Source organism: Vidua macroura, chromosome 3 (assembly GCF_024509145.1).
Source record: "Vidua macroura isolate BioBank_ID:100142 chromosome 3, ASM2450914v1, whole genome shotgun sequence".
Lineage (NCBI taxonomy): Eukaryota > Metazoa > Chordata > Aves > Passeriformes > Viduidae > Vidua > Vidua macroura.
The window spans coordinates 38,643,339-38,670,382 of NC_071573.1; the positions used below are offsets into that span (position 1 = coordinate 38,643,339).

At 43.5% G+C, this 27,044-nt stretch overlaps 2 protein-coding genes across 8 annotated transcripts in view; both read right to left on the minus strand.

Moving 5' to 3' along the window:
• EML6 (EMAP like 6) overlaps positions 1 to 6,610 on the minus strand; it is an 87,956-nt gene extending 81,346 nt beyond the window's left edge. For both annotated transcript variants that reach the window (XM_053972601.1, XM_053972600.1), the window contains exon 1: positions 6,399 to 6,610. In XM_053972601.1, coding sequence (XP_053828576.1) covers positions 6,399 to 6,595 — 197 coding nt within the window. In that variant the 5' untranslated portion in view covers positions 6,596 to 6,610. The remainder of the gene's footprint in view (positions 1 to 6,398) is intronic.
• A 7,506-nt stretch (positions 6,611 to 14,116) lies between these two features.
• SPTBN1 (spectrin beta, non-erythrocytic 1) overlaps positions 14,117 to 27,044 on the minus strand; it is a 117,831-nt gene continuing 104,903 nt past the window's right edge. For all 6 annotated transcript variants that reach the window (XM_053972596.1, XM_053972595.1, XM_053972597.1 and 3 more), the window contains 8 exons: positions 26,391 to 26,475; positions 25,648 to 25,844; positions 24,540 to 24,646; positions 23,973 to 24,036; positions 18,825 to 19,063; positions 17,410 to 17,583; positions 15,756 to 15,798; positions 14,117 to 15,466 (listed from right to left, as the gene is read on the minus strand). In XM_053972596.1, coding sequence (XP_053828571.1) covers positions 15,251 to 15,466; positions 15,756 to 15,798; positions 17,410 to 17,583; positions 18,825 to 19,063; positions 23,973 to 24,036; positions 24,540 to 24,646; positions 25,648 to 25,844; positions 26,391 to 26,475 — 1,125 coding nt within the window. In that variant the 3' untranslated portion in view covers positions 14,117 to 15,250. The remainder of the gene's footprint in view (positions 15,467 to 15,755; positions 15,799 to 17,409; positions 17,584 to 18,824; positions 19,064 to 23,972; positions 24,037 to 24,539; positions 24,647 to 25,647; positions 25,845 to 26,390; positions 26,476 to 27,044) is intronic.

Consider the following 27,044-nt stretch of genomic DNA (forward strand, 5'->3'; position numbering starts at 1 on the left):
TTTCAAAAAGAGTCAATATAACATGCTTTTAGACACTTGTGGCCACTCCCACATTCCACATATTTTAAAAAACTCAAACCTCCTGTGGAAGTAAAAGGCCAGCACGTATGCAACAATCACTGCATCTGCACAAGACCTTGAATCAGGAACACAACTGTATATTATAAACTTGTTTTACAGCCATTAAGAAAGAGCAGTTTAACTGAACAGCATTTCAATTTTGTTTTTTTAATAAATAATTTCTTAACAGATGAGAATCCCTCAGAATCCTAGAAGGATCAGGAACCTGCTGCAGACCTACTGCTAAAATCTCATTTAAGTGCAGCCACAGTTGTATGTGTTCAGCACCAGTGTGACCACAGCCAGAGAGCAGGTCCCGGTGGCATCATCTCTGATCTGTTGCCACAGAGAAAGCTCAACTTTTACCTTATCATAGAGTCCAGCATTGGGAGAAGCCAAAAGGTCCTTTAAGTACCTTACAAATAGTGCTCAAACACTAGAGAGATGAAAGGAAAAGTTAAAGAAATTTACATTTAACACTTTTTCTGGTCAGACAGCAGCTGACTGTGACTAACCTCCAGTTGAAGAGCTCTTAGGATAGAAAGAAGGAGGCATGGTCTGCCTAGTTAGGGTGAAAGCAAAAGGATTCCAGCCTTAACTGCAGGTAGAGCTGTAAAAAACTGAGGGTGTATTTTGTCTTTTTTACTACAGTTAATTTCTAAAATAAACAACATCTCTTTAAAAAAACCCAGAAAATTCTTCTTCAAAAGTATGGCTTATCTTGCCCAAAACGATTATTTTGCAATTAATATTTGCAAGTAATAGGTCACTACCACAGTAAATTATACTTTCAATATTTATCTCTGCATGTGGAAGACAGTTTCTGAGGACGAGAAAGCAGACGTTTGGCATGAATAGATGCCAAATTTTCATGTGGAGGCATCAATATTAGTATGACTACATATAAACTGCAGTGCCAGTCAGTAATTTTCATGTAGGGTTATGCCTTGAACATTCAAGTCTGCTAAAATAAAATAAAAAATTCCCTCTAAAAAATCCAGTAAAATCTTTTGCAACAAAGAGTGTTAGGCAGCCAAAATAACAGGGCTGCTGTATCACTCTGAGAGTAGCCTTTATTTTATGTTCTGTTTTAATTACCATCATTTTAGTGTATTGCCATCCATCTGTCAGAGAAGAAAGAACAAACTTCACCAGTACCCACAGAAGTTCCAGCAATAATGTTAAGCACACCGAGGTTCATTGTGCTGCTGGAACACTTAAAGAAGCTTGGCATAAACATACACTCAGACTTATGATCAGGCCTCCCTAAAGCTTTAGAGGTCTGTTCCCAGGCCTTTATAAATACCACTTCTGAAGGGGAACTTAAATTCAATGTGTCTCTTGGACAGCCAACACAGACAACTAAATGTTCCTGGGGTAGAAATGCACCTCATGAAAAAGAAGCTGATGTTCCAAAGAACAGTCTTTAGGTGGGAAGAAAAGGAGGCATTTTTGCTCTTTACTGAGGTTCCCAAAAACCTGAGCAGTTGGCAAGTCAGCAGACGACCTTTTTACAGACCTCAAATCCCCTCCTACTTTCACACTGAAGCATTCCAATACTTGGAGCTGTAGATTTTTTTTTTTTTTTTTTTTTAAATTTGAAATCAAGTTAACTCACATGAAAACATTTTCTGTGAGTTTTCATCCTGGGTAAAGAGTGATTACACACAACTACCTGACCATCATGACTCCTGGCCATCTGAAATCAAGTTGAAATAAAATAAGTAAAAAAATTGCAGAGACTTAACACATAGGAAATGTAAAACAATGTATTAAAAAATTAGGTTTAGACTGCTCTGGTTGAAGACTGTGGTTAAATGATGACCATTCTCATCAACATATAGTGACAAATGCCTGCTGAGTTTCTCTCCACTTTTAACTGATCTAAGCATTTCTAAATCACTTTCAATAAGATACTGTAACTGTATATTACAACACATCTGATGCATTAATACAGATATTTAAGAAACCAATTTATATCAGGTCACACCCTGATAAAGACTTCAAATCTAAGTGTAGCACAGCACTCGAGTAGAGGCAAAAGAGGCCACTGGAACTTCATGGAATAAACAGGATTTTCCAGCACTGAAAGCAAAGAAGGCAACAATCTGATTAGAGGAGTTTTTATGGGGAACTAATTCCTTTCATACAAAACTAATTTAACAACTTGCTGCCTCAAAACAGTTCCCAAAACCCTGCTTCTCCCCAGGTGTGCCATGTCTGTTAAGTTTGGATGGCTTGGTGGACACACTGGTGTAGCATCCACGTAAGAAACAGGGCTGGAATTTCTGTTGTTGAAAATCTCTCCTAAAATCTCTCATTTAGGTGACTGAATCTCAGCAGTCCTGTGGGATCACCTCGGGTGTCTGAAGTCCAGGGTTAGCCCAAGATGCAGACAGTGCAGCTCCCATGCACTGATGATAAACAAGAACCACAGTAACCTGAACACCACTCTACAACCAACACCTGCTGTCGCCTTCCAAATGGTGGCAACTGAACAGAAATTTAAAGTATTTTAGATCCCTTAAAATATTTAGATCCCTTCAAATAAGCATAACCCTATAAAAAGAAATATTATAACACATAATTTTAAATAAAAAATATTAAAGTACAATTCAGATCTTCTGGCTCTGAGCTTTTGATTGCATAGCTCTGCCATCAATTTACTAATTCTAAAATTGTATTTACTGTGGTCAGCAATACACAACATTGCTTAAAGCATATTACTCCTTTTTTCCCCACAGCAGCAAGACAAGAAATCCACATCCTGACACACATCCTATCTCCTGAAAGGACCCTTGTGGAGAACAAGCCCGGCCTCCAGTGGCTCCCGCAGCCCAGAAAATCCCATCCCCGCTGGCATGGCCGTGGTTTTAATCTCAATCTGTCAGCACAGTGGCATCCCCCCAGCACACTCAGAGCAATATTCTGATAAATCCGACACTGCTGGTACACTGTGAGCAGCCTTACATAAACAACAGCTCTGGAATCCATGGATAACAGCAGGGCTTTGCAGGTAGTACAGAGACCTGGGAGAGGGAGCAGGCTTGCTGCCTCACAGGAGACTGGCATGGAGGCAGTCAGGATGCAAAACTGCTTTTGTAAGTGCATAACATACAAAATATCAGATTCCACAAGAAACAGGGTGTGTAACAACATATTCAGGACAACTGTTCCATACTGCAGAAATTCTTGGAACTCAAAAACAGGGAGAAATAACTTTGTCACTACACCATAGGAAAAATTTCTCAGGCTTAGGAATCTCTGCTCACAAATGACTTCTGCAGAAACAGATAAAATCAGTTGTATTTTTAAGTGATAGTGAGAAGTATCTCAATGGGTTATATTTTTATTTTTGTAGTTTGCTGTGGCTTTTACATGCACAAATTGCAGAAAAATTATAGGAAAGAACTGTCTCCATTCAAGATTTAATTGAGAGAAAAACAATGATTGATTTAACTGATCACTGTTGTACAAGTAATGCACAAAATTAAAGTAAGGAAACCTGTTCTTTTGAAAGTTTTCAATTACTGTCAAAGCTAATGCTCTGGGGGTTACTCACAAACTCCTCTGCAAAGCAGGGCTCATTTAAAGGTTAAATTGGTGGTTCAGGACCTCATTTCCTCCTGAAGTTAAAGGAGGAAGCGCTGGAAGCACAGCACCTGGTGGTGGCTTCACACAGAAAACAGGACAATTCCATGCTCAGAACATCGACCTTATTAGCTGAGTGCAGAATATTCAGTTCTTGTATAGACAGAACTCGCCTTTCAAATGTGAATCTTGGAAAAAAAGTCATTTCTCCAATACAATAAAATTTAATTCAATACTTTCTGGTCTGCTTTAGCCCAACGTAAATTATGTCCAGCTGCATTATCTTGATGCAAAACAAGAGATAGAACTATTAATCTTGGAGAGCATATTAAACATACACACCTGCCCTTTTCACCAAGGACAAATATCCCCTTTCATGACTTCAATAAACACTTCAAGGTAACACACAATATTACTTCTGAGAATCAGAACAACAAAACAGCATTCAACAAAACAGCATTCACAAAAAAAAATCACAGAAGGACATAACAGCAGTCCTTGGAAGCAGGAGATCTTCCCACTTGAAGGTCTCCCAGTCACAGTGATTCACAGTATTTTCCAAAATCCAAGTTTTCTTTTTTAAACAGTGTTTCAACCTCTTTAGAAATTACAACCTGTTGGACTGCAAATTCACACCCTGCTGTTTAGAAGCTGGTCTCAAGCAAGTAAATCCTGACAAACCCAGAAAAATTGGATAAGTACATTCATCCATTCATCTCAAATGGATGAGAGCTGTGAAGCTTAAAATGTGAGAATTTAAATTCCCACAGTTATTAGTCATATCAGTGATGACCACACAAGGCATCATCTACTTTAAAGTGCTTACAGTGATGGGATATTACGTCAGTAGGAACTGCACCAGTGGCAAAGGAGGCAACCACCTATATGGTGGTGCAAACAACAGAATATTCCAGCAGTATTCTGGGTAGTCTGTCCTTCCTTAAACCCCATGTGGTGACAGCAACAGTTCTTGGCCACTAAGAGCTGAGATGTACTGTTGCTTGGCGTCTGCTCATGCCTTCTGGACACAGAAGTTTCATCCTTTGTGGAAACTGGAGTTTTCCACCAGAATTCTGATGGTGTTCCAGATCAGAAACAAAACCCATCTTTCCAAAGCATGACTTGGACATTCAGCACGTCCCTCAAGACACAACTACTTTGAACACATGTTTCTAGCTTCCTTTAAAGAGCCCAATAGGCAGAAGCTGTGTCAAAGTACAAATGTGAGACATTCATTCCTTCTATCCCAGTTGCATCTTCTAAGCATGACACTGCCAAAAGCAGACTCCTAATGTGACAGGTCTTAAAGTAAAGGGTACAGAAGCTGTACAATACATTTGGTTTGGGGAGGGAGGCACTGTCAGGTATTATAATAACGATTCAAACATAAGCACAGAAGTACACAACTCTCTACATGGATTACACTTCCTGTACCAAAGAGGTTCAAATTTTATGTCCATACAACAAGCAAAACTTTTCATTTCATGATCCTGCAGATGTCTCTAAAATACTGACTCTTCTCTGAGCAACCCAGTGTCTATTTTCAGCAGCCTTTTGGAGCTGATAATACCTTTGGAACCAAAATAAACTTTGATGCACATGCACTGTATTTGATGAAATGCTGCTGCTTTGATGCATCCTAGAGAGGGGGAGAAGGCTGCTACGAGGATACACAGCAGCCAAAAGCTCTTCCTGGGAAAAGTGGATGGCTTTCTGCAAACAAGGATTATGTGACAATTGTGTGGTTTGGTTATGGAGTGTCAAAACTCTGGCTTCATCAGATGCTTCCACAGCACTCCCACACCATGAGTCACCTGGGACTGTTCTGGTTTCACATCATCCAGGAAACACTTCATTCATGCTGAACTGGGTGAACAGGGAGGGCAGCAGATAGCTGTGCTCAGAGGAGTGGCATCACCAGGCAACATCCTTCTTGAGGATATTCTAGGATCAGATTTCTCTCATCAAGTAGTAGCTACATTAATTTTCTATTTTACTGATGTAAATTTCTGTATTCTGGACAGATTTTTTTAAAGACTACCTTGAACACTGTAACTGCATTTTTATTTTGCGAGGTGAAGTAAAAAGATCAGCATTTCTGTAGGACAAAAACATCAATTAAATCCACTTCTCAGGCAGAATTTGAGAGAAAGGAACAATGAACTGGACAGATGAGGAACAAGACCTGGCCATCTTGCACCAGCATGTTTGGGATTTTTTGCCTGGAGTGCAAACAGCTGAACTTGATTTTGATTTACATTTTCTGGATATTAAAACCGGATTCGTTTGAGCTACCTGTCAGATTTATGGCACTCTCCTGCTGGGATTTGCTGAGGGCAAGGAGAGCTACACCTGGCTTCTGTACAAGGTCAGAATTGATGAGCTGGGGTCCCAGTTCTGGAAACATCAAGGTACTGGAAGCACGATTTTGCAGCACTGTTGCACTGAGATCTTTCCAGAGCTGAAATGAAGTGCTTTGCTTTTGGCGCAGTGCAATAGAAAAACTTAACCTTCCCTCCGTTATTATTGCAATATTTCAAAGCTTTGCTACAAAATAATGATAGTCAACAGTATCTAGAGATTCAGCTCTCGCAGAGATTGCTGCTAATAAATCTGAGCTGCTCCAAAACGGCAGGTACAAGACGAGCTGTAAGAGGCGAGGAAGGGGTATTCTGCCAGCACTACATTCTCCTCCCTTCCCTTTAAACCCCACCCCACCCCACCACCAGAGAAGTCAGCCCCCTTACCTGATAATATCATCGTTGTGCCCGAGGAAGAATTTCTGGCTGTGCTCCCTGGTGTTGTAAACCACGCCGACTCCAGCCACGAAGTACACCACCTCTTTCCCTGCCGTGTAGTAGAGGTTGTTGCGGCACTGGTGGCCCCGGTAGCCGTACACCCACTCCAGCCGGAGCTGGCAGCGCGGAGCCGTCCGATCCGCCATGATAACCAGCCCCCTGCCCACCGGCACACACAGCCGAGCGCCGGCCCGCCTTCCCCCGGCACGCTCTCCCCTTCTGAACGGCGGCGATCCCCGCCCGCCTGCCGAAGCCTCAGGTGTCCCTTCCGCGCGGGGATGAGGATGGGGATGGGGATGGGCAGTGCATCCGCGGATGCGGGATGTGGCCGCCGCCGCCGCCGCGCTACCGCCGCGCCGCCACCATCATCTGCTGCCGCCGCTGCCAGGACGAGCCGCCGCCGCTCCTCCGCCGCTGCACGACCGGGGCAATTTCTCGGGGGCACAAAAACACACCTACATAAGCAGCAGAGCCGGCTTTTTTTCTTTCCGAAGGCAAAGTAACTTCTGTGCGTCACCAGCACCACCTGCCAAAGTCTCCCCGCTGTGTCTCCCGTGTTGCACCTTCTTGGCTTCCTGCACAAAGCTTCCTGGGCGCTCTTCTTCTTAACATATCTACGCTCGGGGCCAGAGCTGGAAGAGAAGAAAACACAAAACCCGTGCTCTAGAACCGCAGGTTGCACGTGTGTTTAAAATGCAAAGGGACTGCCTGGACCGGGGACCTCTGCTTGGATGGGGAGCTCTCGTTCGATGAGGGGAGCTCTCCTCGGATGAGGAAGCTCTGCTTGGATGGGGGAGTTCTCCTTGGATGGGGGAGCTGCTCTTGGATGGGTGCTGTGGCCACTCTGGGTGGTTTGGGGGGCTTCTGAGGCTTTTCAGCAGGATCCAGTGCTCCGAGTCCTCAAATTCTCTCTTTCAGTATCATCCCCCATACAACATCCAGCATAAATATGGGAATATTAGCCCACTTTTCCTCACCTCCAGCAACCGAAAACTTTCTCCTTTTGGAGTCTATAGCAACTATGTAACTAAGACAATCTTATATTCCCGTTTTCAGTCACAAAACACTCCACCATGAGATAGAGGGGACTGTGGTTTTGTTTGGGTTGTTTTGTTTTGGTGGTTTTTTTTTTCCTTTTTTTTCCTTTTTTCCCTTTTTTTTTTTTTTTTTTTTTTTTTTTTTGTTTGTTTGTTTTTTGTTTTTTGTTTTCATTGTCATCCTTTGGAATTATACTATAAGGAATACATTTTCTCTCTTGCCTTCTGCTTTTCCTAAAGCAGAATTCATATTACCATTATCTGTCGAGCTTGGTTGCTGCACGTTGTTGGTAGTAAGACATCCACTGCTTTATAGTATCACTGCACAGGAGCCCAAACCCAGCCCTCCAGAAACTCACTCTAGAAGGCCACAACCGCAGGGAAGAGGATGCCGAGGAGCAGAACCAAACACCCATTTGCAGTGCACAGCGCCAGACGGACGGGAAGAGGGAATTCCAAGGCTGACGACCCCTGTACCTTTTCCCACACAACACGCCTCACACCGACCGAGCTGAAAAGCGGCGTGCCATCACCGCTCGCACACGGGGTCACGGCGCCGACAGCACTCCAGCACACGGCAGCGGGACACCCGTCCTCGGGGAATGCGAACCCCGGCGCCTCGAGAGCCGCCTCCAGCAGGAGCCCGGCCTCAGGCGGGCGGGGGTACGGCCGGAGCACGCACGACGCCGGCCCCGAGGCGGAGCCGCCTTCCCGCCTCACGGGGCGCGCGCGGGCGGCAGCGCGCGGCCCTTCCCGCCCTTCCTCCTGAGGGGGCCCGGCCCTGAGGGAACCGCGGCGCCCTCCGCGACGCCCGGCACATCCCAGCCCTGCCCCGCCCCGCAAGGCACGCGCAGATTTAGGCACAAACCCCATCTTTCTTCTTTCCCCGTTTGCAATAGTCTTCAAAAATCTCACAAAATAAAACCAAATTCGCACTCACGTTTTTTAACTCCTCCCCAGCAGCTGCTCACCACAAGCACCTTGTTTTATCATAGAATCGTGGATCTGTTGAGTTGGAAGGGATGCACAAGGATCATTCAATCCAGCTCCTAGCCCTGCACAGGACACCCCAACAATCCCACCCTGTCCCTGAGAGCGCTGACCAAGCGCTGCTGGAGCTCTGGCAGCCGCGGGGCCGTGCCCATTCCCTGGGGAGCTTGGGCAGTGCCAGACACCTGAGGGAAGAGCTTTTCCCTGCTCTCCAACCCAATGCTCTGACACAACTCCAGCCGTTCCCTCGGGTCCTGTCCTGGTCATGGGAGTGAAGGGATCAATACCGGTCCATCCTTTCCTTTCCCACCCTGGTATTATTCAATGGAATAACTTATAACTTCCATGTGATCACAGCTTTTTTTTTTTTCCAATAATTTAATAATCTAATTTACATAATAAAATTAATCAATATGACAGATAGGCTCTTCACCTATCCAACCAGGACAAATGAAAATTAAAAACTAGTTTCAAGCCTCTGCTGCCGTGGCTGTCGCTTCTCTGTGAGCAACCAAAGTCAAGCTGAACTTTGTATTTAACCCTTTAGGAAAAAATTATATCCTGTGTTTTGGGAAAAAATTATAAATTATTATCATTATTTTAACAATTAAGTACACTTGTCATGAACGAACACCCCATAAAAACCTCAAAGAAAAACCTTAAACATGTGGAGTAACACAAGTTCAGTTTCATTCATTTTTCTATAATCTGTACTCTCAAGAATTTGGTACATTTTTGATGATGGTTGAATTAATTCAATTAATTTAAGCATGAGGTTTTGTGTATTTCCTTTGCAATTAAAAAGAAGGCACTATTACTTTCCTATGAGGATCTGTCATGTTGCTGAGAATGTTCGTCAATGCTGCAGCCTGATGTTCACTGTCAGCACAACATAAATATCCTGGATGCTCTCATGGGCTGTTTTTTGGGTATTAATTCCAGGTTCTGGAACCCTCAGCATCAAAAAGAGAATGGAAGGAACAACACAAACCAAGACAAAGTGTGAACCTAAGTTTAAAAAGGGCATTTTTCTTAAAAAAAGAGTAGTCTGAATATACTTCCAATTTCACAGAACTGTAAAAATGAATGTTTTAAAATATACTGAAGAACTTAATTTAAAAAGACATAAAAATTGACAATAGCAGCAGCATTTTCCTCCTCATTGTGGAAAGGAGCCCATTGGCCGGGAACACATATCCTGTGACTTTACTACTTTTTTATTTTATGTATGAAATGTAAAAATGAACTAATGTAGTGTCTTGGACAAGTAGTAACTGAGTGACAGTCACCACTCTGCCAGAGGGACAATTTGCTGCTGCTGTTGTGTTTTTTGAGGGCTTTGGGGTTGTTTTTTTGTTTGGTTTTTTTTTTTGTTTGTTTGTTTCTTTGATTGGTTGGTTTTTTGTTTGGTTTGCTTCTTTGAAGCAAGCCTTGTATAGAAGACGCCAGAAAGCACCACATCTCAAATGAACTCCAATCCTCTGTGATACATCCTGCCCACTCTGTACATATCCAAGAGCTGTGATTAACAATGAACACCGAGGTTTTCTCTCCCAGAAACATCTGTCTTATGTCCTAGATCTCTGCTCCACAAAATAGCCTTTATAACTCATATTTTTATGGATGAATGTTCAGCAGATGCACAGAGATGGCATATTAATTGGTATTTCAAAATTGCCAAAATACCTCTTATTTGAGCTGCAAATACTTTTTAAAATGATATAAAATCCCTAAGAAGTCAGAGGAGTCAGAAGCAGGAGTTGTGATCCAGTTCTGTTTATTTGTTGCATGGCATTACATTAATCCAATCCTGACTGATGCCTCTTGATGATTTTACAATTTAACTACAAAATCATAACAGGGGACTTGGCTCTGAGCTCTTATTCCTTGTGGGCAGAAATACTGATTTGCATTAATGAAATGCTTGGATCCAGCCAGAACAGCATTAGGAAAAAAGGAAAAAAGAAAAAATGGAGCCTTTTCTATCCTCACGCCCTTTTCAGAGAGACCTGGCAGACCAAGCTCTTTCCAGAACCAGCCTGGAGGGGAAGTCCTGACTAGCCATGACAGACTGCTTCTGCTGCTGTCCCAGAGCTGTGCAGGACAGCCAAAAACAGCAGATGGATCAAACCCACCCATCACACCTCTGCACTCTGACACAGCGGCCCAAGGTTTCCCAGGCCCCCTCTCTCACGGGATACTGCCTGCCTTCATCCAGCCTGGGGGGCTGCCTTTCTGCCAAATCTTCATGGATCTTCAGCGACCGATTTAAATCACTGCAGAAAGCTTGATCTTCCCACAGAATCTCCCATTTTCCTGCCACAGCAAGGATGGTGGAGCTCCTCACCTTTCTGTATCCTGGCTGCCATGCTTGACTCAACTTCCCTCCTACGATAATTCAGCTGAGACATGTCTAAATCTTGCCACGAGTTTACATAACTCCTTAGAAATCTGACTTTCTGAGCGAAGAGAACTTTGATCCGAGCTCTTAATTCTCTCGACCGCACCAATAACCTTCGGTGTGCGGTTCCGGTGGCAGCGGCTCCGCCGCAGCTCCGCCGCAGCTCCGCATTTCCCTGGATACAGTGACCTCTCGTGGACGATGCCGGCACTCGGTGAGCAAGGGACAGTTTTGTCTCAGCTGGGCGTGGGAGGAGAACAACAGCGGTAGCAACAACACACTTGTAACAAAATTCGTGTTAGGCCCAAATAATTTTTGCCGTTACAACGTAATGAGCCACCCAAGCGTCTCATCTAACAGAGTACTGTGTGACATTCCTAACTTTGGAATATAAAATAAATTATATTTCAGACACAGAAAAATATGTATTCATGCTGCACTGTAGCTGTAGTGTTCACCACGACCAGGCTGATCAGCTGGAGGGTGGTGCTGAGCAGGGGAGGATCCGGCAGGCACCGACGCACAAAACGCTTTCCTTTCATTCCATTAGGTGTTATAATGCCAAGCAGCCCGTTTGATGTCCCTGGCCTCGTGTCCTGGGGGCTGCCCCGCGGGCGAGGCCCCGGCAGCCGGGTCCCGCTCGGGCTGCGGGCGGGCCGTGCTGCATTATGACATACTGCGGATGCGCCCACGTGGGGCTCGGGCGGCTCCGCAGAGCCCGGGGACGGCAGCTGAGGCACACGCCAGCCCTGCGCCCCCTTCCACAGCACGGCACCTGCCTCAGGCGCTCCGGACACGCCACAGCCACTTGCTGAGGGGGTGGCCTCCACTGGACAGGGATGAGGTGTCCACCTCTTCCAGTAATTTCATTCTTAACGTTAATCAGGGATTTAGCACAGCCTGCTTTTCTGACTATGCTTTTTAAATTAAAAGGACTAATGTTTGTTTCAACTCATTGGGATTTAAGTTTTTGTATTTCTTCATCCACCTGTGATTAGCAAAGGTAGGAAAAAACCAAAACAAACAAAAAACAACAACAACAACAAACCAGCCACCAAAAGTAGCAAAACTCTCATACTTGCAAGTCATTTATTGCAAAGTTAGACTCGGAAAGACCTTACTCATTTAAAGTCTGAGAACTCAACCATAAGAAAGGAGACCATGGTGAAGGGAAAAACGTCTAAACCAATATTTCACCAGGACAGAGATTAATAATTCCTTTCTTTTCCTTTACCATTACCATTAATCTTCTTTCATACAAAGTACAGCCCTACCACAGCATATCCATGTGCAGAACAGATGGATTAACAGATTACTGGCATTAATCTAAAAGAAAACCCTCCCACCAACACATACTAAATTCTGATGGCTAAAGAGTTCTGGGTTTTTTCCCCACATTGTGCTCAATTTGCCTGGATATTTGAAGGACCCTCTGACACCTTCCCTCAGCTTAGAATATGATGTGAGGGTCCCTCCAAGATGGAAAAAAGGAGACTGACCTGACTACAGGACAATTCCTGTTCTTATCAATGACAAGCAACACAGCTGGGAAGCGGTTTGCCTTTATTAATTTTCTTTGAAAATTTTCAGGTTCTGTATGACTTCTGCAATGTATCTCCAGAGGAAATATCACAATTTAGGTACAAAACAGCTGCAGTAATGTGTTACCCTGTACTAGAAATCCTCAGCCTTCAGTGTGGCTCCAGGAGGAACAGAACATTCCAACTGTCAGCGGTCCAGCCAAAGTCACTGGTGCAATTCAGAAAGTGTCACAGCCACCTCTGAGCAGGTGACACCAGTGGGACTGACATCCTGCTCCTGTTTCAGCCCCATTTCTACCACCCACCGTTGTAGTTTCCTCTTCCCCATGTATTTTCCAGGAGCAGTCCCTCCCTTCACGTGGTCCAAGAGATTCCCTCACTTCTCTCCCTCCTGCCCTGGCACACGGATGTGTGCCCTGACTTGACTTCTCTGACTGACACTGTCTGGGGAGGTTCTTCTGACCTCTCTCTGCCGGCAACTGCTCCCTGAGGCTCCAAGGCTTACTGGGATTCACTCCTGCTCCTCAGCAACTTCCAATCAGTCCCTAAGCAGAAAGGATTTTTATTCAAGTCATTCTTGGGAACAATTTCCAGTAAGGAGTGAGACAAACAAGGAAACAACTCTAAAGGCAATGTTCAACCAAGTCACTACAGAACCACAACCACAGGTTGTCGAGATCCATCTGCCTGACTGCTAATTGCACCAGCTCAGTTGAAGTGACACATATGTAAGGCATCAACATCTCTGTGCAGATTAATCAACTCAGAAAATCGTTTCATAGTCTCTAATAAGGCTAAACTTCAGCTTTTTCTAATGTATTAGATTTTACATTTACAATACTAGCCTACATTTTACTAATAATTAGAACAACATAACATTACAGAGTAAAAACTTGCATGAATACATGAATACTCCATTGTTTAATATCCAAAAACTTTGGAAAACAAGAAAAACCCAGAGAACACTGTACACTCCATGAAAATAATTTAAGACACTGTATTGGTCACATGTTCAGGAAACTGTCACATGGAAACACGTGAGTTTGCAGTTTATCTGCTTTCTACCAAAATTAATATTTGAGCGGATTTTAACAATCACGATACATTAAAACACGGGTTCCTTACATTTCATTGACTTTAAAACATATTGGATCTTCTTAGAGCTATTCCTATTAGATGGTTCCCTAGGTGGCATCCAAGGTAAGGAAAGGACGTAAGCACTTGAGCAAAAGGTGGGTGGGAAGTTGGAGACTAATGCTTACTCAAAATTATGTCCTTTTGCTGCCAACTGTAACATGGAGCTTTACCTCCATCAGGTAAATGTTCAGGGAACTCCATTGCCCAGCCTCTGATGTGCTTACTCCCATCCACTCTGCTGGTTTCACTTCCCACAAAAATTATCTATATCAGAATATTTTTCAAAATACTAATTTAATTCCTTTTCTCTTTATTTTTGGCACTTAATTTGGGAGGCAGGGTAGAAGGGAGGGCAGGTGGGAAGTGAAGAGAAAGAAAAGTGGGAAGAGAGAAAACAACTATTTCAGAATGAACTTCCGCACAAAATAATGGAATTACATTTAAAGACATCAGTTTCAGTGCACAGGAGAGATGACATTTTAAAATAACTTTATTTTTGATCCTCTTTCAAAATTATGATTTAACATTGTCAGAAATGAAATAAGAAACTTACCCAGCATATTTAGTTTTAAAAGCATTTAATGACATCGCATATATTTAACAGACAGGGTAAAAGTCTAGAGGTACAGTTCGATACAACTGAAAGCCAGTTCCAGTACTACTCTTGACTACAGGCCCAGTCATTGAAAGTTCATTCCTATTAAATGTAATTTTTGATTGTGCAGTAAGATGAAAATTTTTCATTACAATAGTTACAGTGACAGAAATGCACACTATGTATCAAAGAGCAAGGTAATGTAGCAAAATTATAACACACAGTGCTGCAGCTGACAAGCAAGTAACCATTTGAGTAACATTACTTTTCCAGTAAATGCTTCAGTTCCACTTTTACACTTATTGATGATTTTAAAGGGTTTATTATACATCTAGTCTTATTATACTTTGTACTAGAATTATCTGAAACATACAATATAATGTATTTCAGAAAAAAAAAAAAAAAAAAGAGAAATAAATTTGAAATTACAGCTTATTTAAAACTGTACCAGCCTGTTAATCCATCTCGAACACCAACATTCTTATCTGTCGTACTTGATGTGGGGATGCTTAAGGTGGTGTTAAACGTTGGGGCTGTGAGTCAATGCATACCTGCACTCTGTTACAGCAAAGAGAACACACTACCATTTTAATTCCTGTTAGAATCGCAGGGGAAGGCTCTACTAGTCAGGATTCACATAACAACCTTAACTGGAAGTGAATGCCTTTGAGAATTTGTACATTGGTTTCTCATGTGCACAGCAGATTCGAAAGCACCGCTGCCTTGCATACCAATAGCACTAGGAGTGGGTTATTTTCCAAGACAGCCTCACAAAATTGAGGAACAGTTTAAATATTAAGATCTAATCTACATTAACTTCATTAAAAAAAAAAAAAGAAGAAAAAAAAACCAAACAAAAACAAACTCCCAAAACCTGGTCCTCCCTCTCCCTACAGAAGCTGCCCAATGCACCTCATACATTTGTAACTTTAAATTATTTTTTTTTTTGTTGGCTTTTTTTATTTTAAAACGCTCTATAAATAAAAAAATTTCAATCACATTGAGGAACATGAGGCACAGAGAGTAACGTATTGGTTCTGAGCTCGCATGCTGGAATTCCACTGGAACGGTCAGAGAAGTGCAGTGTGTGGAGATGGAATTCACTTCTTTTTACCAAAAAGGCTGAATCTTTTCTCTTTGTCTTTCTCTTTGTCTTTCTCCCGCTTGCCAGGGCTGGACTCGCTGGTTATTGTGACACTGGCAGGCAGGGTCTGGGCACGGCTGGAGGCTGGAGTGCTCTGGGTGGTCGGGGACACTTCGATTTTGTCTGAAGAGATCGCTGATGTGATGGCCTGAATCCACGTGTTCATCTCCTCCTTCAAGAAGCCCCAAAGGCACAAAACAGTTACAGCCAGCACACCCCTATGACTCCCGCGACAGTGTGGAGGGGGAACGGACCTGGGTGGAAATGCAAGGAAAACCAGCCCCAGCTCATCCCCTCTGGCTGTGCACCTCCAGAGACACCTCCTAGAGGCTGTACCTGAGCAGCCCTGGGCCTACGCATCACCCACACACAGAGTGCACACCAGCTCTTAGCAGCTGCTTCTCCCCATGGTACAGCAGCACAGACAGCACAGTAATAAACCATAAGAAAAACACACTTACATCGTCTTTGGCTTGGAAGAGGTATTCATTGCCATCGGTCAATCTGTAAAGAAAACACCATCACAAATTTAGCCCAGTAGTGGTCACAGTGCTTCAACTCCTGCTTGTTTGGCTTCAGCACATGAGCAGGAGGACAAGGCACACAGGACTGCACAGGACAGTGCCCATATGCCAAATGCCCCCAACAACCCCTGTTGTAGTACACACATGTAGTAGCTCTGGGCTCTGAACATGCTCAGGGTGGTACAGCAGCCATGCGGCTGCTGGCTCAGTAGTTGCTCTTTCAGGTACATCTTTTCTCCTTTGCAAAACACATTATCGAAGTTTATTCAATACTTTCAAAAGAAAAATGTCACAGGCAGCACCCAGAGTTTTCATGGCTCCTGTGAAATTCTGCAAAATTGCGCAGTTGCTCCTGTAGCTATGGTGATGCTGCCTCAAGGTCCTGCTCTGAGTATTAGCAATGAGCAGCTGCTTCTCCTCACAGTGAAAGCCAGAGTCTCCCTTCTGTTTGATTCCCGTGCTGATTTTACTCAGGTGGTTTAAATGGGATACATTTAACAATGTGATGATACATAGAAATGACAAAACAACTGAATATCACCAGAACAAGCAGGAGGCAGGGGCAGCAGGAGCTCTGCTGCAGGTTTCCTCATCTTTCCCAACAAAAAGCAAGCATTTTAACAACTCTTCATGAAAGGAAATTAAGGATTAAATAGTAAAATAACAGTGCTTGAGTAAAGGAAATATCTACATGCAAGTAACCGAGGGGCCTGATGCAGGTGATGGAGCTCTGGGAAAAAGGGCAGTTGGTTTTTCTGCCTAACTTTGGATTTGGAACAGCATATACCTCCACTAGCAATTCAGAGAGGTTTAAAATCGTCTAAAGGATGAATCACATAGCTGCAGGTCTGTCTTCAAGAAAGGTACATTTCCCTAAATATTTGCTATATATTTCCATGTATATTTTCTATAAAGCAAATTTTCCCCAGATAGGGATTCTCTGATCTTTAGAGGATTCCTGTACCAATATAAAATTACACCACCACCACCTCTTCTCTGCCAAAAGACCCCAAACACCTGTGTTGGAATACATGACCCAATCAGTTAATAAAGTAAGTCTTCTTTGACAGGATTACCTCACAGCTGTGTAATGATAAATATTTTTTAACTGTTGGCACTAGAAGATTGCTCAGTAAAACAAAGAGTTTCCCAAGGAAAAGCTTTTTTTTTAACTTTTGAGCAACAGGTCTTTCACATATTTGAGTGAAATGGTCTGTAACTATATGTTCCAGACCTGAATATGTGAGATGTGTTCAGTAGTCTCCTAAATTCATACTGAAAAAATTAAACAAGAGGCTTGATTTGGAAAAGAGCAGAACCATGATCACTGGTCTCCACCAGTTCCAGAGGGAGCGGCTGAAAAACCCAGCACTGTGAAATGCAGGCACAACATCTGGTCTTGTCCCAGATGAAAGTGCCCTGATTACTGCAACACTGTTCGGTGTTTGCTCGCTCTGATGAATGGACCACAGCTCAGGGATAGAAAAGCAGGTGCTGCAGTTAACATTCATGGTCAGTTCCTGGGCTGGGTTTCCCAGTGAACACACCCACCCATGGCTTTTCCCAAAGCAGAACACTGCCCCAGGTTTACCTGAGCTTGAACACATGCTTCTTCTTTTTGTAATCGACTGCTACTTCACAGACTGCATCCTTCAAACTGACAGGGATCTCGTTGTGGTAAGGGATGCCAGAAGCAGCAGCTTTTGAGTCCTTGTAGAAGCCCATCTCTTGGTTGTTTATGACACAGTACACATTATGCCATGACCTTTGAGACATGGGAAACAAGAGCAGTTATAAATCCAATGCTCTCACCTGCAGAACTGGAGAAACCAAATGTCATTACTTCTGTAAGTTACTGGAGATTGGTTGTGTGAGGATGTGAATACAGCCTATGCTGTCCCATGAACTACAGACAAAGAATTATTTCATGGAAGCACAGCTTCAAGACAAAAGCCAAAGGGAACTAAGATTCCCAGAGCTCCATGTGACAGCACATCAGCCTGTCCTCACAGTGGGAGGACTGTTTGGCAGACTGGGTACTTTACATTCTTGAGACAGAAGATGATTGACCTTTTTATGGCAGTGCTCTGTTGTAGAAGGAATTCTCACTGTGCTGCAAACTGATGAATGGAATGGAATGGACTTTGTGTGAAATCCGTGAATGACACAAATACTCTTAGTGGCATCATCCACCTCATTCTTAATAGAACTGTGAAAATTAACAATTAGTGGAAATAAGAATACCCAGACACTAGTACTGGTGGCTGTCACTGCCTCATAGGTGTTTTTTGGTGTGAACAACTCCAGCCCCACAAAAATCCTGGTACTGCTGTACTCACTTGAGATTTCAGCTCTGCCAAGTACTTTGGCTCCTACCAAATCTCACAGATGTTGCTGCAGCTCAGCACTTGCTGTGAACATTTCCCTTGTCAGCCAAGTTGTAAATCTGGTTTAAAGAGCTCTCTCAGGTCATGAAGGAGCCCAGTCAGCTTTTTCAGTGCAGACAAATCTCAAAGTTCTGCCTGTTTGAGACCTGCAGGACATTCCTTGGGAATGGATTTGACTATGGTGCACCAATTGTCCTCTGTTCATGCGGAACAGATTACAGAGTAGGTAGGAAATGGTAATGTGCAAATAGAAAATGTCAGAAGAATATGAACATTTCTAGTCTCATACCTACGTGGTTTTCTTTTCTTGTAGTAACGTACAACTTGAGAGATCTGGAATCAAATCCCACTACTGCCACAAATCCATTATGTGGAGTGGGAAAGTCGTGGTATCTCTCTGCCTTGATTTTCCACCTCACAAATGTGGCTAACGCTGCCTTTTGTACCAAATATCTTCAGACTGCTGTTCCCCATATGTTGTTCAGCTTTGCAGCCCCACCCCTACAGCAACAGGAGCCTGGGAGGTCTCTGGGAGCTAAGAGAAGGCTGGAGATGGTTGTGTGCTGTCTTGGGCAGAGCCCTGGGCTGCCTTGCCTGTGTTACACATCGGGCACTGTACCTGCTGGAGGCTTTCTTGCTGTGTGTCTCCCACTCATGCTTGCGGTGTAAGAAGCCCTCCATCTGGGCTGAGGGGATCTCCTGCGTTTTGGCTGGGAGGGTAGCAGCAGTCTGGGCCTGAACGCCGCTCTTGGCTTTGCGGTCTGATGTCGGGGAAGGAATGGGACTGGACTCTTTGGAACTCATCCTCTGTTCTGCAGCTCCATTGACCATTTCATTGGTTTCTGCAGTTTCTGCCACCTAGGAACAGTGGAGAACACGTTCAGCCAGAAGCCCCCAGCACTGAGGCATTCTGCAGTTAATCTGTCTCCCTGCACAACGTGGCTGTGTATAAACTTTGCCTGGACTATGACACAGGCCAGTAAGTTCTTTCTCACACTCCATGGAGACACAGGAGGCCAAGAAAATTAGAAGGTAGGAATGGATTAGTACCCATTTTATAGGTGGAGAGACAGGAAAATAAAAGCAGCTGAACATCAGTGTGAATTTTACTGTGCTTTGCTCTGCTGGTCAATTCTTTTATATATTGTTATTCCTAGAATGAGAGCATTTAATTCTGTTGCTAAGTACTCAAATGTTTGGAACAGTAACAATCACACTTTCTGCAAACCTAGAGGAACAGTAGAAGTTATACACATCAGCCACCTTAAGTACATTTATGGCATTACTGGGGCATTAAAGGTCCATAAACGATATTAACTATGAGTCAGCAAAGAAAGATGTCACAATCTCCCCAGGAGCATTTACAAAAATGTGTGCAATTGATTTGTTTCTGTAAAAGCTCCTTTCCCGCTTTCCCCGTTCCCCTAGTGACACAACAAAATCAAAACATGCAGAAATTAGAAAGATTACACCATGCATCTCCACCATCCCAGTTAGGATATTGGATCGTAAAGACAAGGGGAATGAGGTCACATGTCAATTGATCAAGGTCTGGTTCAGACTGGCGTTATTAGGTGGATTGGATTTTGGTTAAAGGAACTGAAAACCACCACAGTCACACAGCATCACACAGCTATTTACCCCCAGACAAAGACAGAACCAAGGCCTTGCCCATCACTTGCTTTGTTGGTCGCGTTGCCTGGCGCACTGGGATCGATAGCCTAGAGAGCAGCCGTGTTTCCAGCAGCTCTCACTGGTCAAGCTGGCGACGTCTTCAGGAGCCATTCATCCAAAAATCATTTAAATTGGAATCCTAATGGCTATAAGCTTTTGAAATGCAGCTTGGTCCCAGTTTTTTTTTTTTTCTTGTACCATTACTTTGACGTGTAGAGCCATTGGTAGCAGCTCAGGAGTTACACAACCAGTGTGTAGTATTATTATTAGCAAGTTACTAAAGCTCAGTGCTGCTAATGCTCTAGTAGATTACAAACATTCTGGACTGGTTTTATGCAGGCAAGCAGGTTTTTGTAAATGGCACAATAATTAGACATTCCCACTTCTACATGTGGCCTGGACAAATCAAAAGCAGCCAAATTATTATGCAACACACTCAATTTTGCCACCATTTGCTAGAACTTCTTACACCTGCCCAGTATCCATTATTGTGCCTCACACCTTGTACCTCACCATTGGCTTATAAAGATCTGAGTGTCAGCTTGCTCTGAACATGGGAAGGATTGGTTAACTGCCTTTAGCAACCTAAACCTCCAGAGTACAGACACTATGCCCTTAAACAGGGAGAGAATCACAGCTCACATTGCACTTCAGTCAGATCTGGTTTACCCCGTCCCTAAAGACACATAGCCTTACACTGCTCCTTCACAACTAGAATCAATCTAAGCCATCAACCCTCACTACTTGTACCCAAATCTCAAAGTAAAACAAAAATGTTGTATTAAAGTGGAGGAGAGGGTAAATAGATGAGGCTGAAGTTTATCCAAACACTGCCAGAACACAGGTAGTGGAATGAACAACCCCTGAGTCACCATTCATCACCAGTGTCAAGCACCAACAGATCCCTTCAAGAAGAAGGAGAGCCATTTGCACACCTTTCTGTCCAGTGACAGCTCCTGAACCTCAAACTCTGCTTAGCTGCTGGCTGGAGCCCTGTCTGAGGCACCTGACACTTCTTACCAGCACTGAAGAATCACACAGCCCACAGGAACTCATCTCCACAACTTAAATAAACTCCCCAGAAATACCTGGACCCTGCATTGACACAGAAAGCAGTGCATTTGCTGGAGCAGTACCAGCCAGATGTAAAAATAGGACTGCTTTGGGGGGTACCTAGAACCCCTAATCTGAGGTAAACCAGACCAGTTTCAAATCAGCAGCCACTGCACAGCTGCTCAACATATTATATGGAAAATAATATGGAATTCAGTGTTGCAACCCTGTGGCTTTGAAAAGTAACTGCCAACTTTAATTACATCATCAGACCTGCACCTTCTACATCAAATTCTACTGGTTGTAAAAGGGCTATGAAAAGCTTTTCTAATGCTCTTTCAGGTTTTATTTCCTTTCACATGTTATCTACAATTAACAGAAAACAAGCAAAATAAATCATGAACAGCTCTGTGAAGGATGTGTCATGAAAACGGAGGAGAAACAGGAGCTGAACACACTTTAATGGAAACATGCGTGGGGCATGCGGAGACAACGCCACAGAGGACAAACAGCAACAGCAAATTCCTGTTACAACACAACAGGTCTTGTGTACATGATACAGTTCTCTCAGTGGGGTCTGAAGGGTTAGTTGGAAGTACTTTAGTGGCTACAGGCTACTCTGGAAATCTTTAAAGCAGGACTGGGACATGCAACGAGACAGGTGGTAACAATGACACAGGTGCCCCTTTGGATTTCGCAGTGCTTGAAGCAACATCTGCTCAGTTCATCGACTCAAGGCTCTGCCCCACAGATTAAGAACCAGATGATTTGCCTGCTTCAGATGCAAACAGATGCCAACCTCTAGGCTGCTCTATCAAAAGGACCTTCCTAATGCCTTTAGCCAGACCCACAGGCTGCAATAAATAGATGAAATCCTACTCTTCTAGTGCCTGAAATGATGACCTTAATCAACAACTTACTTTTTCTTCATCATCATTATCATAATTAAAGTGGAATTTTTATGTAAGTGTACTAATACAAATAAAAAAGTCTATCTCAATAAATTCCTTCTACAGACTACTTTTTTTCACCAAAATACATGTGAAGGCTCTGCAGATGGTGGAATCTGAAGCTACAGCTATCCTGCCCCGAGAACTGACACACTTTCGAGGCACAGGGCAGCCACCAGAGCATCCCCATAAATTTATATGGAATTTTAAAAAGCATTAAGAAGCTATATGTTGTTATCCTGACAAAAGGAAAAAAAAAAAAAAAACATGCATCATGAAGTGGAAAGACAAAAGTACAATTACTGAAGCACATCCTTTCAATCACTGCTCTCAGTTCACAAGCTCAGCCCACACAGAACAATCCAGCTGCACTGCACAGCCAGTTGTCAGAAACCAAAATTCTGATCAACAGCAGCACATCTTGTACCTCACTGACACAGCTCTGTACACCCCAGGTATTGCAATACAGGACTCAACAAACTGAGCTTGGAAGTTCTCTTGGAAGACTGAAGTGCAGATGGCAAAGATGAACATGGAAATGCATAATGTAGCATGGCAATAAAATAAAATTTCAAAAGAAGCAAACAGGTGATGTATAAGGCTGTCTAACCAACAAGATTATTATCTGGGATGTGCTTAAAGATCACTTCACATTCCCTGCCACAACTGTATTTATAAACATTAGAATGTACAACAGCTCACTTCAGGACTGAATGCTAAAGAAGAGACAAAAGGTTTTATTTCCAGTAAGAGAAAGACAGAACTGCTATGTACTGTGGAGCATTGGCAGAGTCTGTGTGCAGACTCAGACCTAACTAGGATGGGCTTCCTTAAGCCAAACTTGTGCTGAAATGCATATCCTGCCAGAGCCCTGATATCCACAGATCCCAGCCTGCCAGGAGCTTTTCCTGCACTGAATGTGACCCCAGAGAGCCAGGCTCAGCAACAAAGAGAAGTGTCCTTTCACTCAAAGCATTAACTGAAACAAGGAGGCTCTGCAGGAAGGGGTGGGGAGGGGAGCCAGATTCAGCTCCGTGTTGCATTAACTCCAGAGACATTTACTGGCATTGTCATGGCTGCACGTGAGGATTCTTGGCATGCATCCTGACTCCACTGCAACACCCCCTGTCAAGGAGTGAGTAAGGCATGGAGCATTCAGCCTGCACCTATGTAAAATAAAGAGCTGGGATCTTAGTCAGTGTATTTTATTTAGTTTTTGAAGGAAAGCATCACATCCTTTCCCCAAGGGGTTATACCCTACTCTCATTTACACCCCTGCCTCTCTGGTGCCCAGAAATAAAATTGCTGTAGTGCCAACTGGACAAGACTGAGGCCAAATGGGACCCCAACACAGCAAGAGCACAACTCTGCATGAGTACTAAACCCCCAGATAAATCTAGATACTGGTTTTGAATGGTTTATTTCACGTTTATTTGTGTCTGCAGTCAGTGAGTCCATTCTGCATGGAATGTTACACAAACTAACCTTAAGGCTTTTATTTGTCCACAGTCACACTCCCCCCCTCCCAGCCCTTCCTGCCCCGCTCACTCGTGTGGATTATCTTTGGCCTGGTACATAACTCTTGCTAATGCAGCTGATTTAATAAAGTTGCCGTGCTGAGACCTGTTAGTATAACTCGATGCGTCATACCTGTCAGGTCCTAGTGCTCTTCTTCATTAGGATGTAATCTCATTACATCTCAATTACTCATATAAAGGACGCTTTTGCTGGAAAATCTTAATACTATTAGCGACATGAAAAACTCACAGTAAATAACATTAAATAAATGTGTCACCTTAAAGCAACTGAGTGTCAGTGGGGAGATTCAAATAAACAAAGATTAAAGTGAAGCAAATATATGTCCAAGGGGCTGCTAATTAAATAAAAGTCAACTGATGGGAAGGAAGAGAAAAACAGCAGGGAAATCTGAAGCCAAAAGATTAAACCAGTAGCAGTAAACCATACTGAAAAAAGGTTTCTGTTGCTGCAAGTGATTCTGTGGGTCACAGTCCAGACCATGAGTGGTCATTGGCTGTCCGTCTGCTAATAAAGTTTTTGTAGTTTTGGTAGGTTTGGGAGCGGTAACTAACCCGTGGAGATTCCTGGTCTGAGGGCAAACCATTTTGGGAAACTTGTTCTCCTTTTGTCCCATCCCTGTTGGAGGGAAGAAAAAGAAAAGAAATTGTATGAGGTTCTTGGAAGTCACCCATCTTGTTCAACAAAATGAGATTTTCTTACAGAATATTAATTTAAGAAATCCAAGCATGTTCCTAAAATCCTCAGGCCCAACTGAATAAATCCAGTGTAAATTTAACCAGACTTTACTGACAGTTACCTTACAAATAAACCTCTTATCACATAAGCGATTTAATAAATGGCTTAAAATCTGTAAATTATGCTTATCAAAGAAAAAAGCCAAGGTTGTTCAGAAACTGCAATGGCCCAGGGGACAAAAGCAGCATTCCCACTTTTGGGCCAGGGATGCCTCAGCAGAGACAAACTTGGTACAGAATTCAGGGATCTGGGAGAGGTCCTGTCCCCATAAACCACCAAGTCTTCTAACAAGGGTCATGTTACAAACCCATACAACCTCCTCTCCTTTTACAGCACATTTTCAGCCCAATGGCTCCCCAAGGGAAGTGCAGAGTCCAGCTCACCATTGCTTCTGGGAGTCTCCATCCTCTGCAACCTTGGGCTCCGGAGTGGGCGGCTGCCTCTTCCGCTCCTCCTCCTCTTGCTGCCGACGCACCTCCAGCAGTTCCAGCTGGGAGAGGAAACATTTTTTATTTAAAAACACGGCTCATTTTTTGTGGGGTGTTCTAGAAACTAACAACTCTGTATGTTTTTCTGAAACATTACTGAAATTAAAGTGAATGGGGATAAAATTGGAAGGCATCAGTCTTTAAAAGCATTTGTGGCACCGAATTTGTCAGGGAGGCCATCAGCATCAGATCCTCTGACAGCAGCCCTCCACTGGCCACATCTATTTTCCAACTCATTCTATTAGAACAAAACCCAGACAAACAAGAAAACAGCCTAAGTTATTAAAATATCCAAAATATCTTCTTGTCTGCTTGCCAAACACAGAAATAAAATGTTTCCTGTCTGAATCCCTGAAATTGCCCATCTCCATAAAACCAGCCTGATTTGTGAAGATGCTGAGAAAGTCCAGTTCCTTTTGTCTGCAGCTGTGACACTCAGTGTGTGTGAAAACCCAGGCCACTTCAACTGTAGTGTCTAAAGCCAAATTGTTCTCCAAATATGGTAAAACACTCTCCAAGCATTAATGACTGACACTGCAGTTGTGTTCATATTGGGGTTTGGGGTTTTTTTGCTTATTGTGTCTTCCTAGTGGACAATACAGCCTTGTACTGGAGCAGTCACAACACAACAAACATCACTGTCACTGCTCCCTTCCCACCACTGTCATCTTTAACCGAAAATAATTGGCCAGCCAGTACAGCATAGGGCTGGAGCAAACTGTTCAGCTCTGAAATTTTCTTCTGGGTCATTACACCCAGGTCTGAGACAGCTCCTGCTGACTCTTTAGGTCATTTATCATTTAAGCTTTTTCCTTGCAGTTGTTGAGTTCAAATTAACCAAAGAGGGCTTTTTAGTATGGCTGGAAATAGGAAACTTCAGGCTCTGTGTGGCTGGCTGGGGTCAATCAACAAACAACCAAGAAACGGAGATCACATTGGTGATGCTGGGAGTTATTCCAAACCACCAGCCAAAAGGAATGGCCAGGGAGGTTCAGACACTCACCGTGGTCAGTCTCTCCAGCGCTGCAAACCTCTCGTCCCAGGTAGCTGCAGATTTCTCAAAGGCTTCGTGCCGCTTGATTAATTTCTCCACCTCATCAACGCTCTGCCCTATTTCACGACTGGACAGGTAGGGCTCCTGTCCCAGCAGCCAGGCCTCAGCCACGCTTGCATCTCTGGAGAACTGGTGCACCTCCAAAACTGAGCAGAGAGGGCACAGGTGTCATTCATGCCACAAAGACGAGCATCATGGAGTCATCAGGCAGCTTTGGGATTTACCTAAACCCAGCTCAGGGAACAAAGTATATACACTTGGCTAAGCGCTCCCCTTAGCTACGTTCAGTGAAACTGGTCACTGAAAAGACAGACATTTCTCCTATTGGCTTTGCTTTAGGAAAAATGCAAGTTTCCTTTTGCAAATTTAGTGTGCTTTTTAGTTCTAATCTGCTGTGACCTACTAATTTCAGCATAGAAATTGGAATGTGACACCTGCAAATACAGTAGAGGTACTGCACCGAACTCCAAATTTGATCATATAGAGCAAGACCTTTGGTGAGGGTTTCTTGGTTTCAAATTCATTATTTAACAACCAACAGGTGTGAACCTTGCAGCTATTCCAGCACAAACACACTGCCAAGCACTGTAACAGAAAAGTGAGGAGCTGCAGGTTTTTTTCAATGCTCAGAAAGGCACAGTGAAGAAAGTTAGATATGGCCCAGCCCAAAAGAAATCCAAGGGTTTCCTTACTCAGTCTCAGCCACTCCCATCTGTCTTCCCATTTGTCAATCATTTCTTTTCTCTTTTCTGTCAGCTGCAGGAGCTTTTCCTTGATCTGGATGGAGAGGAGAGAGCAGGGCTGTTAAACAAGCAGCAGGCAACAGCTCCCCCCAACCCTGCACTGAGAGACACAGCACAAATTCCTCAGGAAGTGACTTCACCATGCAAACAACAGCTGTTTTTCTCTTCCAAGTATAAATAAATGTGACATTTCCATTAAAATATCACATTAGCATAAGCATTCAGTGTCTGTTAAAAGCTACAGCACACAGAGTATTTGATAAAAGGGAGTAATGGGCAAACAAATGTAAATAGTGCAATCAGGCACTGAATCTTCTGCCCTTTTCCAGTGAATTATGCAAAACGTGCTGCTCAGGACTGTTACAGAAGCTCTCCCCTTCCTGAGAGGGAAGTGCCTCACAATATTTGGTTATCCTCCCTTCCCCAAAGGGAGGCAGGAGAACCAAGGGCTAAGCCTTTATCCTGTGGCCTAGACATCTCATAAAATAAATCAAGGCTTTAAGCAGTTGGATATGGTTCTCTTAATATTCCTTGAATTTAGTCTCTACACAACAAACATTTTCCTGCTCATTCCCCTAGCAGGCCTCTCCACAGCATTCCATT